Here is a 13,641-nt window from a genome sequence, read left to right as displayed (position 1 = left end):
TTAAAAGTACTAGATTTTATTTATATAAGTATACGTAAGCTGTAAGATGGGTTTTGATTTAATTGTTATTTTAGTATATGTAAGCTGTAAGATAGAGTTTATATAAGAGCTATGATAGAGAGAGCTATGATGATATCAGAGAACAAATTTTTATGTTAAAATTAAAGTGTTACTTTTTCCTTTTCTTTTGCAAAAATGTAGTTAGAATAATTTTATTTTAGTTAAGTAGTAGTCTTTAGTAGAGAACGTCAGAATGCACTTTCTGATAGAGTCTCTTAACAATTTCATTCTATTATGAACTAATAAGGGTAATCTCTCTTTGAAACTTGCTATTTCGATACGTTGTGCAATCTCAATAAACAAACAAAAAAATTAAATGCAAATTTTTTATTTGTCTTTTCAAAAATTTATGAAGCAATTTTTTTTTCAAACATCTGATATATTCATGAAAATTTACACAAGTTCGAAAATTTCAATGTTATTTGAACAATCATTTAATTATTCTTATGTTTAAACAATTTCATAAAAAAATGTAAAATAAACAAAAAAGAAACTGCACTTTGAAAATTTCTAAATGCAAAACAAATAAAACTGATAGGTTATAAGCAACTCTTAAAAATAAACACTATAACGTGCTTTAAAAATGTAAGAAATATTTTCCGATTGAATTCGAAACAATACTACCAATAATGAATCCTACATGAATGAGACATTCGTTTTGTCAAAAATATTAAGTTAGTCAATAATACAATTTACAATTTATTAAATAAAAATATGATCGCAAACAAACAGTTAAAATCGGGAATTTAATCAGGGTTCGTAATAAATGAGCTTAACTGCATTTACAAAATAAGAATACATTTTTAAAAAATATATATATATTTGCTATAAAAGGAGATATAACTGGCAGTAAATGTAATTTATGTGCGCTTATACACTAATACAATAGGGTCAATTCGTTTACCAGACCTTTGAAATGCCATTAAAGGAACACCTGATCAAACTCAACTGTCAAAGGGGTGGAGATCAACAATTGTAAACATGCTTTTAATCATAGTATGTAGTTTAATTTTTGCAAATGAACTAGTGTTAACCAGTGTTTGTTAACTTTTAGATCAACCGATTTTTTTTAAACAAAAATATTAATTTAAATCAAAGGAATTTTTTGTAAAGAAATTGATTTAAGGACTCACAAAACATTTTAATATGAAAATATTTAAAAAATTTTATTGATTATCATAGCTTTAAAATTTATGGTAAATATATTGCTGAGTTGGTAAGTTTCAATTAACTAAGTTATAATAATATTCAAAATATATATTTCAGCTGTAATTGGAATGTTTCTTGTGGATAAAACTTAAACAGCAGTGCACTTTTTGATTTGGGACATAAAAGAAAGGGGAAAAAACATCTGCTTTGTGTTCCCCTCTGTTATCAATATTTATCTGTGTTCAAATAAAATAAAAGTTATCTTACACAATAAGCAACTTATATTCTAGACAAACTTTTCCTTGTAAATAAAATTATTTCAGTAGATTTAATATTAATAGTGATGACGAAATAAAAAAGTTAATTTTATTTGCACAAATATTGATACCTACCCATATTTCTTTTAATTAATTTCATATTTAATGAAATACTAAATTAAAAGTCAATAAATAAAGTTACCATGGTAACATGAGTGGAACAGGAACAGAAGGGGAAAAAGGGATCTGCGAGCCAATTTACTTGGACATGTTCAAATAGTTAATGTTATTTGGAATTTTATTTTTAAATTAATATGACCCAAGTCCTAAGTCATGGGACATCAAAAGTTCATGTTATTTTTTTTCTTTAAATGATCCACATTTATGCCTATATGTATGTTAATAATGATATGTTTCCATTCCATTTTAAACAGGACTGTTTACAATAAAATAGGAATTATTCAATTCGTACTAGAAGTTCTAGTACTCTCCCTATACCTTGTTTTTAAATTTTCAATCGTTAATAAAATACTTTTTATTCATCTACTTAAGTTCAAATACATTTTTTAAGCTTATAATGGATAACACTTGATATAAAAATAGTTTTTTTCAAATTTAGTTCATTAATTAAATTTAATTCATTAATTTTAGTTTCATATGGGAGAAAAAATTGTAATTATTTAATAAAAGTAACTAAAATAAAATTTTTATTTGTTGACCTAAGTAAGAATTTACTCTTTTTTTAAATACTTCTTGTTTTTAAAAGAGTACTACAGTTTAGATAGTATAAAATGCATTTCAACTTGAATCCTTAATATTTGTCTATTTAGGAAATTTTCCAGAAATTTAACGGAAGAGTAAAGTTAATCTCGACAACCTCCGAAAAAAAAAATTCGAAAAAAGAAAGGTTTTAAGATGTCCGAAGCCATTTCGCCCCTTTAAGACTGAGCTTGCTCTGCAGATATTAATGCAATATCTGCAGAGAGGTAATGTTTTAAACCGGGTTCAAACTGAGTAGAAATTTTCCTGTCTTATTTTAGTAATAAAAATATCCTATCTGCTTCATTACGCACATAAAATTAGATCTGAAATTTCGCAATGTATTTTACTGCGCTTTGATTTCATTACAAAATAACTTTTCTGATACTTTTTACGTTTTTGAGCAACGCAATGTGGCTGCCTCACACTTGCGCCGAATCGTTTTTCATTTTAACTGGTTTATTTCAGTTTTGCTATTTATCGTTTGCAAGGAAAATTTAGTTAAGTTATTTTAGTTTCGGTTTTTTTTTTTTAACTGCGGTGGCATTTCCACCTTTAAATTGATATTTTTATTGCAATTCTTATTTACCTGTAACCGTTAAGGGGTTATGTATCTCTCGAACGCTCTCTTAGTGTCATTGCACCTAAAGAGTTGAGAAAAACTCAGCGGCAAAAGTATGGAGCATTTCAAAGGAAGACTAAACTCTGAAACTTTTTACAGAAGTACACTATGACGTGTGTAGGTGAAAAAAAGGAAATGGGTACATGATTCATATTTTCAGACGTTATTAGACCAGTCCTAGAAATTTAATAGTCGCATCTTGTAAGCTCTCCAATAACTTTTAACAAAAAATTTTTTTTAACGAATCCTTCAAACATGTTCTTTGCTTACAAATATTCCTCTTCCAAATATTGTTTTCGAACCGAAAATGAGACACTTTTGAGCTATCTGAACCAAAATCATTTTCGTGAAAAGTAACCTTTCTTAAACTTGACCGGGAGCATCCTTTTTACATTTAATACAGCAATTCTAAGTATAGTAGTATCGATTAGACCGTTTTTTCCAGAAAAGTAATCCAACTGCTTTGAGTATGAAATAGGAAATAAAACTTTTCTTTAATATTATTTCAAAGATAGTGTTACTACTTTTAAAAGTTGCATATAACTTTTGTTAAGCTGAAAATTGTAGAAGTTTTTAATTAGCACTTAAATAGTTAAAAAAATATCTCCTGAGTTTAAATAAAGATTGTAAAAAATAATTCTACTAGCTTAAAAATAAATTAAATACATCCAGAGTAAAAATGATCCCTCCAGATAGAACTAATTATCTGAATATATATAAAAAAAATCATGTCTCAATCATGTCATTACACTATTTTTGGTGGAAATTTGCCCTAATAATTTGTTTAAATATGTTAATTGTTAATATCACATGCAGCAGCATTTCATGAAGCATTTAAATCTGATGAATTGTTTTTTTTCACTGGGAATAAGGAAAACGTTCTTCAAAAGTCCATGAACTAATTAAGCTCAAAATTTTGACAAGTTTTAAAAAAGAGATTTGATTTTTTTTACCCTTATAATATTTATCAAACCTTTTCATAATGTTTATCATACAACAATTGAATTGTACATAGTAGTTAAATAATGAAATTATTGAACTGTTGCTGCTTCGTGTATGCAATTCGGCACTGGATGCGAACAGTAGTATTTTTTGTGTGCAACAAAGTTCGACATGTGATAAAAAGAAATATCACACGACTTACAGTACTTCAGTTCGGTTGGTTTCGTTTGGGAAGAGTCTGTATTCTTTTTAGAATCCTTTCGATCTTTTTCCGGCACGCAACGAATCACCGAAATGGGTTGCACGGGCGGGGATTCCATATGTGCCGAGTCCTGACTACTGCTATCACAATCGGGTTCGGATTTAATATGAGTCTTCGTGTGCTCATCGCGTGATTCATCGTCACCGCTAGAAGTCTGCTCTGTTTTGATGACCACATCGCAGAAAGCGAGAGGATTCACGCTCTCAGAATGACTCGGGCTGCTATCACGAGCCTCGACTTTCACGCCATTCGACTCTTGGTCTTCCACAAAATGAGCCTCGCTCGGAGACATTTTGTCCCGAGAGGTCTCAGCTTCGCCTTTTTCGGAGACACTTCGCTTCGATGATTCAGAGTCCTCGTCACTCAGTTCAGCAGTATGACGTGAAATCGGTAAAGCGTCGTTTTCCGAAATAACAGTCGTCGACAAGAATTCCTCTATAGAAGTTGAATTCTCGCTTAAATGCTCGCAGGCATGAGCTCGCATGCCACGCAAAGTGTTGCCCTTATAACCACAAAGCAAACAACGAAATCCTCTAAGTTCGCTGTGGGTGAGGAGGTGACGTCGAATCGTCTCATACGAGGAGCACGTCGTCTCACAGTAGTTGCATTTCCACTCTTCGGGTCCGGAAAATGGCGGTTCCAGACTGCTTGGACTCTCATTGTTCTCACTTCTACTTTTAACGTATTTTGACATGACACTATCTGCTCTTTTAGAACAGTAATATGTTTGGTGTGCATTTAACGTATCTAATGAGCTGAATTTCACCCCGCAGGCATCGCAAACGAACGCAGAATGGGAATTCTTTACAACACGAAAAGGTTCAGCACTTCTTGCTGTTTTGCTATTCTCTTCCGTTCCATGAGCAATTTCCTGCACGGCGCTGTGGTTGCTGTTGTTGTCGTCACTGGAATGCTGCTCGTGACCCGAAGACGCGGCTGCTGCAAGGATTGATAACTGGTGCCTCCTGTAAGCACAATAATGTTTTTTATGAGCCACATAGTTGTCATACTTGTAAAATATTATATTGCATTCCTCGCAAACATTATTGCCTTGTTTGAGCACTTTAGGAGGTGGCATGCCAGGAGGCAGAACGGGATCTTCGGCTTCCGGGGGTGACCGAGATGAATAACAATGAATACTGTCATTACTGGAAGGAGATTTGATTATTCCAGAGGGTGGGAATCCAGCTGACCTGGGCGAAGATTCCACGCTGCAGATTGGTGAACATTCCATAACCTCAACAGTTCTTTTCTCTGAAGTTTTTTTGTAAGAAATGTCGAGCCTTCTTTTCAAGCTCAGGTCGAGAGGAGTGTCCGGATCGCTTGGGGGTGATCTTCGAACTTCCGAATCTGTAAGTTTTGGAGGCTTTTTCAAGTTTAGCACGTCTCCTTCGCTCATCTTACGTTTACGTAACAGAGTCGAATCTTCTGGAATCACCTCGGGAGGTACACTGCTAAAATTCATTGCTGGGTGACTTGTTTTTCTATTGGGAGGCATGTCTTCTTTTTTAAGAACAGGTGGCTGCTTTCCGACTATAGCGGGGTTCGTTTGCAGGACTATCCCTGCCATTCCATTTTGTGCCACCAAACTTTCTCCGCTGACTAGTGAACATGGAAGTAGAATAAGTGGATTTGTTGAAATGGCAGCATAAATAGCCTGTGGTTGAATGAGTGACGGCGTGGGCACTGTTCCGTTCAGAGTACCATTGCGTAGTATGACAGTATCTGGTGATGGCTTAAATGCACCGGGAATCATTAATGGCTCCGAAGAAGGAGGTGAAGTGCTCGGATCTTCCCTGTCGTGCCTGGACTTGCAGTAGTACTTTTTGTGGACTTGATAGGTATCCACAGACATGAACTGTATGTTGCAAGCATCACAGAAAGCTTGAGCGTTCGTCATATGAGAGGAAACTCGTTTGAAAGAAGAGCTTCGATGAGACTGAAGATGTTTCTCGAACATTCTCCGGTCCTCAATGAGACAACTGCATAATGGGCACTTATACACACCGTTCTCTTCTGCCGAATGATCTCGATCTGATAATGACAGTCTTCGACGCTTTGACTCTTCCGAATGGCATGTTTCATCTTTCTTTGTGCCTAAAAGCATTAACTTATTAGTATAAAATTTTATCTTTAAAATTTCATTACTTTTTTGCTGTTGCAAATAATAACAGATTTGTACATTTAATTTTCTGTATATACCTAAACGAATAAACAAATATTAACATTGCGTCCTAATTTATAATCCAGCTTGCATCGAGGCGAAATGTCTCTAACATTTTACAGAACAGACTCCGCACCTCCTGACACCTTGTGGACACGTTAAATATGGACACTTACAATAAAAAATGGGCACGTTTCATAGCATCAGAAGTACAGCACCACCACCATTCAGAATTACAAATGAAGGTAGGAAAAGTGCACTGCAGATTGCATTTAACTGATTGACCAGTTCACGCGAGAGAACTTAAAGTGAATGTAAAGTCGTGCGAAAGAAGGATGCTTTCAGAACTGAAGAATGGTTCACAAAGGCACCAGAAGAAGAACGTAATGTAGACATTTATCGTCGAATGGCTCTTGTTTATGACAAGCAGTGTTTAGCACTGACACTAATATGGGATTTGCCAATTCAAGGGTAAGCAAGCACTGTGATCTCAAAATAATTCATTGGCTTTATTGATTAATTGAGTTATGATTCGTGACATCACTACAAAACTGTCTGAGCAAAACAATAATTTTCAGGCAGTAAAAACGCTATTACTGAGCGTTTTTCAATTTGGGGACGCGTCCATCTTTAGTAGGACTTTACATTCACTTTAAATGCTCCCATGTGAACTGTTAACATATATTATCTGCAGAGCACTCTTCTTACCTTCCTCATCCTGACGTTGCTATCATTACTGCATTTTTCAAGCTATGATGCGTGTTCACATTTGATTTTGGTAACAGTAATAAAAGATCTAATGCAATCTCAATTTTATTTTAACATTACGACACATAAAAATTTCGAGCAGGATTAGACCTCGTCCTACGAGCCTTGCGGTACTAATAAGTGTTGTAAATTCGACCATCTGTCTAGCTTCTGTAACTATAAAAAAAAACGTGCATACTGAAGGAAAACTGGACAAAAGCAAGTAGAATGTAAAGCGCCATCTTGTTGCAATAATTGCAAAGTGGCAAAGGGAAATATCAGTTGAGTCACAAAACAAAACAATTCTATCGAAATTATTAAATGATTTAATTATATATTGCGTAGGAATATATAGTTACATATATTCCTACCTACAGTTATTGCGTAGGAAATAAGTCTTTCGTATTACGCTCCGTAACATAAAGAACTAAGCGAAATATCATGGTAATTCGACCGTTATTTGCGACAAACTAAAAAAAAAAAGAAAGAAAGAAGTTCATTCAAAGCACTGATTCAAATCTGCTTATTTAACTCAAAATTAGACAAGAGCAGATTTCAATTATGATTAAAATCAACTAAATCGATTTCAAGATTAAAATCCACCGATTTGCAGCAAGATAGTATCCACAAATTTGAATGCTATACGACAAATCCCCTAGCCCGTTTATTGAATCAAAACGCCCGCATCACTACCTAACTCTTATAACTTACCACAAATTGGAGCCTCTTGGTTAGAAGTATTGTCAATGTTGTTTTTAACTTCAGAATCACAAGTATTGTCTTGTTCACTTTTTCTAATGGGTGATGTTCGAGCTTCCATTTCCAGTTTATTCGAAGGCATTTTTTCTCTTATCGTTTGCTCTGAATCAAAATTTAGCATGCCTTCAGAGCCAGCTTCTGTCTCACTTATATTATCGACAGACGATTCAGTTTCCTCGTTCAATTGATCCTTTAGTTGTTCCACAATATGACACGTCACCTTCAATTCCACTTCCTTATTGACGTCTTTAGTGACGGTACACAAAATGTCGCCTCCTGTAAGAAACATAAAAACAATTTATACAAACAACGAATGTTCTAAACATTTCTTACCGTTTGAGCTGAAAATGATAGACGTCTAAATAGGAAAGAGACCCAATTGTATGATTAGCGCTATGCTAAGAAAACTATATATGATTAGTTCCATAAAGATTTAAAATTAGTTAAAACCTTTGTCAGCAGATGGCGTAACTGACTGAATAAAAACAACTATAAAATAATGTCCCACCCAGAATCGGACCCCGATCTAAGCTGTTGTAATCACAGACTCTACCCACCCTGGAAATTTGTCGTAATGAAGAAATTGAAACAGGTATAAGGAGAAAAAATAAATAAATGGAAGAATGAATAGGTGGAGGGAGAGAACAATAATAGAAGTAATGTTTGCACTTATTATACCTGATAAGTGCCAAATGTTATCAATATGTATTGTTAAAAAATATCGATATTTTACAATATGCTACGACATTTTTTTTTTCAATTTAACTAATTCATATGATTTTTCCATTCGTCAATATTATCGTGAACAAAAAAAAAATCGTATTCTATCGTATTCTATGATTATAGTAATCAATAATAATCGTGATGTTATCGTATACAGATTATAGCGATCAATAATAATCGGAACAAACTCGATAATTAAAATTATTTATATGTATGTATGCGATATTATCGTATTCTGTGATTATAATAGTCAATAGTAATCGTGATGTTATCGTATTCTGGTTATAATAATCAATAATAATCAAGATATTATCGCATTCTAATTATAGTAATCAATAATAATCGGTACATACTCGTATTCGATAAGTATTGTTATCAGTAATGATCACGATATTTTCGTATTTGATACAATTATATTATCGATAGCCCATGACTTCTGTAGCCCTAAATCTGGCGTTGTTCAGACCAGTTGGCGAATTTTAGCTACATGATCACTATAACAGATAAGTACAAAATCTCTTAATTAGCGAGTTCATCAGTCAAGATTTTATTTGTTTTTCTTTTCACGAGACAAAACAGAAGTTACCAAAATTATTTTACGTACCTTAACCTGCACGATGGAGACAAATGAATAATACAAGTGTTGTGCTGCCACATTACTAAATATTTAATAACATAATAAACAGATTATTCGGAAATTCGTTTATCTACATATTATCAAGATAGTTTATCTTATCATTTAAGCAAAGAAAGAAATAAAAATTATCGAAGTCTCAGAGGTTACATTTACTTCTATATTGATACTTTGTTAAAAGATAAGTTTTCATATTTCGTAATAATATAAGTTTTTCAATTAGCTTCATTATTGTTGAGAATATAAGTCGATTTTAAGCATTTTAAAAAGAAGTTCAACAGTTAAAACAATCCTAATGTGAGAAATGGAATTTCAGATAAGTATTTTTTTATTAGTAAAGTTTTTTTTTTCGAAAAAAGTCTGTGGCAAGTATTTTTATCTATCTATAAACACCATTTCGTAAATGTAGGAATTTACGAGTTTATTTATTATTATTTTTTTTTTGCGAAGCACTAATTGTGAAAGTACAATATGTGCTATTGTTATCGAAATTTATCGCACAATTAAATGAAGAGTTTTAATTCTTACTGTACTTTACTCAATGTTATACATAGTCACTGCTCTTAACAATGGTGTTCAAAACCTCTTTTCAAGGAAAATAAACGGTTTACGTGCCTTAACTGTTGAAGCAAAGCTATAATTTTAAATTATTTATGCCAACTTGCTGTGAAGAACTATTCTTAATTATTATGTAATATTTTGTTCATGTCTGACTAATGTACTCTCTATGATAACAAAGTTTTTGTAAAATTTGAATATAAAGATTGCTCTAGTTTTTCTAAATGTCCTAGTTTTTCCCGTGTGGTTCAGATTTTCTTTACGAAAGAGCTTTGGAAAAAAAGGCTCCAGTGTTTATCAAAAACCGATTAGGCCTTCCACTAAACGAAATTCTGCAGAGCTACTTAATTAGTAATAATAGAGACGCAATGGCTTAGGGGATAGAGCGTTCGCCTTCCAATGAGGTGACCCGGTTTCGAATGCCAGCGACTATTGATCCATAAGAATTCCGCTTCCGGCTTGCACCGACCACAGTACTGACGTTAAATATCCTTAGTGGTAGACGGATCATGGGTTAGAGTCCCCTTGCCGTCAGGCTAACTGTGGGAGGTTCTCGTGGTCTTCCTCTCCATGTAGCTAGCCCCTGAAGCTCTAACCCTTGAGCCATCACGGCTTTAACATATGCACTTATCAATCTTATCGTTAATCAGAATGTATATCAGAATCTGGCGCAGTTCTCGCAGATTGGTGAACTTCATGATTTCTGTAACAGCTAAGTACCAGAAATATTTATCGTCATTCGTAATTTCGACTGCACTTCGACAAAAGCATACTAATAGACATAAAACTAAGAGATATAAGATAAAATTTTATAAATTACGTTTTATAAGTTGACAAAAAGGGAGAGAGTGTGTTTGTTTATTCCACTCTTGAAATGAAAATTGCGTGGAGCATCATTTTCGTAATGCATTTCTATCACTAACGACGTCTAACACTAAAACGTCTTTCCATAGATAGAATCTAGTAGGCTTAAGAGATTAAAAGGACGCTATAGCGGGGAATAAAATTTTCGTTGCAAATTCTCTTTCTTCTTCATTATTAATTTAAAATGTAAAAGAAAAAGTAAGTTGAGGCAATCCTAGAGTAAGTCATAAAGTTTCAATTGCAGAATAAAAATACTTTAAGATATTAAAATGCAAGCAAATTATTAGAAAAGATGTTCTCCGTTGCGTTATTCTAAGTTATCCTCTCATAATTTATTTTCATTTGTATATTTCACATTCTTCTTTTTGGTATTTGAAATTTCATGACTTACTCTAGGTTTGTCTGAACTCACTTTTTCTACACTTTAAATCTTAAATTAGTAATGATAGAAAAAGAGAATTTGAGAGGAAAATTTTCTTTCCTCTTAATGAAGTAACGAATGTGACTTAAAGAACGTGTAAAGAGCACGATAGAATAAAGAATTAAAATTATCATTCGATGATTAGTTTAAAAATCAACTGTTAAACATACTAAAAAATACTATGGTGACCACTATATAGACCTCAGGAACGCATCTATAAACTTGAAACTTGTGTTGAAAGGGTAATATTTGTTTACGAACTTAAACAGTTTTTTTTTTCTTCCTCCTAAGTTCAAATTTGTTCGAAAGTTTTTCCAATTTTAAGTCCGGTTTCGCAAATTTTTTCTGACCTTTTTTTTCTTCGCACTCATTTTGTTTTGTTGTGTAAAAACTATTGTACTTAAAACTTGAAATAGTAATAGTGCATAGAAAAATAAACAGGGAGTACGACGGGGGAAAAAATTAACATTTGATATTTGATAATTAGTAAGTGAATTATTACTGTTAAACGTGCTGTGAAAAATACCATAACAGTCGATCTGCTGCCCGCTGAAAAACAACTACGGAGTTGAAAATTTTACATGCAGTTTGACATTTGTATTCGTAAACTTAATACAAATTTTTATTTATTTTATTTAATTTTTTTTTTCGAAATTTTAATTAGTTGGAAATAATTACAATTTTAAGTGCTTATTTTGTGAATGTTTCTCTTACTATATTTGCTTTAAATATTGATTATTTACTCATTGTTGTGCAACATTTTATTTTAATCGCTCCTGACCTTTATTTTATAAGCTCGAGCTTAAGTTGATGTCAAAAGTAACGTAGAGAGAGAGAGATTAGATGTTACCAGATATAAATCTCAGATTAATGATAAGGTTGAACTCCGACCCACCCCAGGGGGGTATACGGAGATAAAAGTAAAATTATTACAATAAAATTTCTCTAAAAACTAAAGTTACAGTAAAATTTCGCCAAATGACAGTGGTGGTGATCAGTTAAAAGTGGATTAACAATAAAGTTTGACAATTAAAAACATGTGTTAAAGGCAGTGAAACCCAATAGCGCCAGTGTAAATGTCGAGAATTAAATGATTATAATAATAAGGAAACAAGAGATAAAAAATCTCAAAACTAAAATCAATGAAAGCTAAAAGTCCAAATAGTAAATGTCTAAAAGTAAAAGTCTGACTAGAAGTCTATGAAGTCTAAAATCAAAAGTAGATAAAAATTCAAAATGTAAGGCTAAAAGTTGATTAGTAAAAATTAACGATGACATGCTCTATTGTTGGTTCATGACTGGGGCCAGTTGATCTGGGGCTAGAATGTCCTCGAGGGTTTGTATCTCAGATTAAAACAGGTAACAGGGTAACAAATCTCAGATTAAAATGGAAATTTTTTAAAAAAAAACACCATGATAGATAATTGATAGAAAATCGTTTCTTATTTAAACTCCTTTAATTACGTCTACGAGTAAAATTATTTATCATTTAATTCTTCTTTTTCTCACATCTGTATTCTTAAAGTTAGTTTTTCTTTTCAAGTACTGATAATTATTTTTCAATTCTAGATAATAGTCGACGATTAATCGTCCAAGTTAAATCGGTAATCGATTAATCGTTAATCGTCTACTTTAACAAGAAAAATCTTAATAAAGCTATTATAATAGTATATGTTATAAACAAAATGTGTTTTGCTCTGATGAAAAACATTGATTTTTCTTAGAGGGAAAACAATAACGAATGAGCTACAATTACGGGAGTTGGTGAGCTGAGAGAACAGGGGGGCGAAGCCTCCTAATTATTAAAATAAAATTCTTTAGGGTGACAAAAACCGAAACGGAATAAAAACTGAAATATTTCAGAAACAAATCATTTTACTCCTGATTAAATGAAAGCAGGATATAACTTTTATCAAAAAAAATAAGAAAATTTCCAGAGAGTTTAAGCAATATCTTTGTAACTAAATACAATAACAGGATTACGTATAGGACGATATCTTATCCAACATTCACAATACATTCTCCCCAACCCTTCAGGCAGAAAGAGTTCTCTTATCACTCCTCTCAGAGAATTTATCAGTGACTTCTCTCTTATTATAGAGAGTGCTTATCACGTGAAAAAGCGAAAGCATCGCAACCGGCAAAAGTTAAATGAAATCTTTCCCACGATAATCGGCCAATGAACGCATCGCCAATGGATGGTCAATCAAAACAAAGAAGTAGCGATCACACACCGAGCATTCGGAGATATTGCTCTAAAATTTGCGGCTTCCAAAAAAATGTAAATAAATAAATCCCCACCCGATAACTTTCAGAATACAATACAGAAATTTCAAGTGAACGATATTCTATCCCCTTCTGGGGATACAATATCACGTGCATTTTTTTCTTCTCATTCCCTACTAAGGGGAGAAGAAGTCATGTAAATGTTTAAAATAATTTAATTTTTTATGTTATTCCTTCATCTAAATTTTTTTCTTAATTTACTATTATAAACTAAAGGCTCTTTCGCACACTTATATTCATATTCACATCCTGTCTTTTAATCCATTTTTGGCTTTAAGTTATGCAACAATTATCATTTTTGATTTCTCACTTTAATGGAACCATAGGAAAGATTTGTGTCACTTTGATGATTGTTCTCTCTTTCTAATAAGTAAATAAATATTGTGCCCTCTTTCCCTGCCTATATATATATATATATATATATATAACATAAA

The 13,641-nt window shown here is 32.5% G+C and overlaps 1 protein-coding gene across 4 annotated transcripts in view; it reads right to left on the bottom strand.

Annotated features, from left to right (window-relative positions):
- Positions 1-2,203: 2,203 nt before the first annotated feature.
- LOC107440842 (zinc finger protein ush) overlaps positions 2,204-13,641 on the bottom strand; it is a 73,272-nt gene continuing 61,834 nt past the window's right edge. For 2 of the 4 annotated variants that reach the window (XM_016053902.3, XM_016053904.3), the window contains exons 4-5: positions 7,674-7,997; positions 2,229-6,148 (exon numbers count right to left, since the gene is read on the bottom strand). In XM_016053902.3, the coding sequence (XP_015909388.1) occupies positions 3,879-6,148; positions 7,674-7,997 (2,594 nt within the window). In that variant the 3' untranslated portion in view covers positions 2,229-3,878. Of the gene's footprint in view, positions 6,149-7,673; positions 7,998-9,048; positions 9,154-13,641 lie in introns of those variants that run through there. The other 2 variants (XM_016053905.4, XM_016053903.3) reach the window with 2 other exon arrangements.

Source organism: Parasteatoda tepidariorum, chromosome 6, assembly GCF_043381705.1.
Source record: "Parasteatoda tepidariorum isolate YZ-2023 chromosome 6, CAS_Ptep_4.0, whole genome shotgun sequence".
NCBI lineage: Eukaryota > Metazoa > Arthropoda > Arachnida > Araneae > Theridiidae > Parasteatoda > Parasteatoda tepidariorum.
This window is presented reverse-complemented; position numbering and strand designations above follow the sequence as displayed.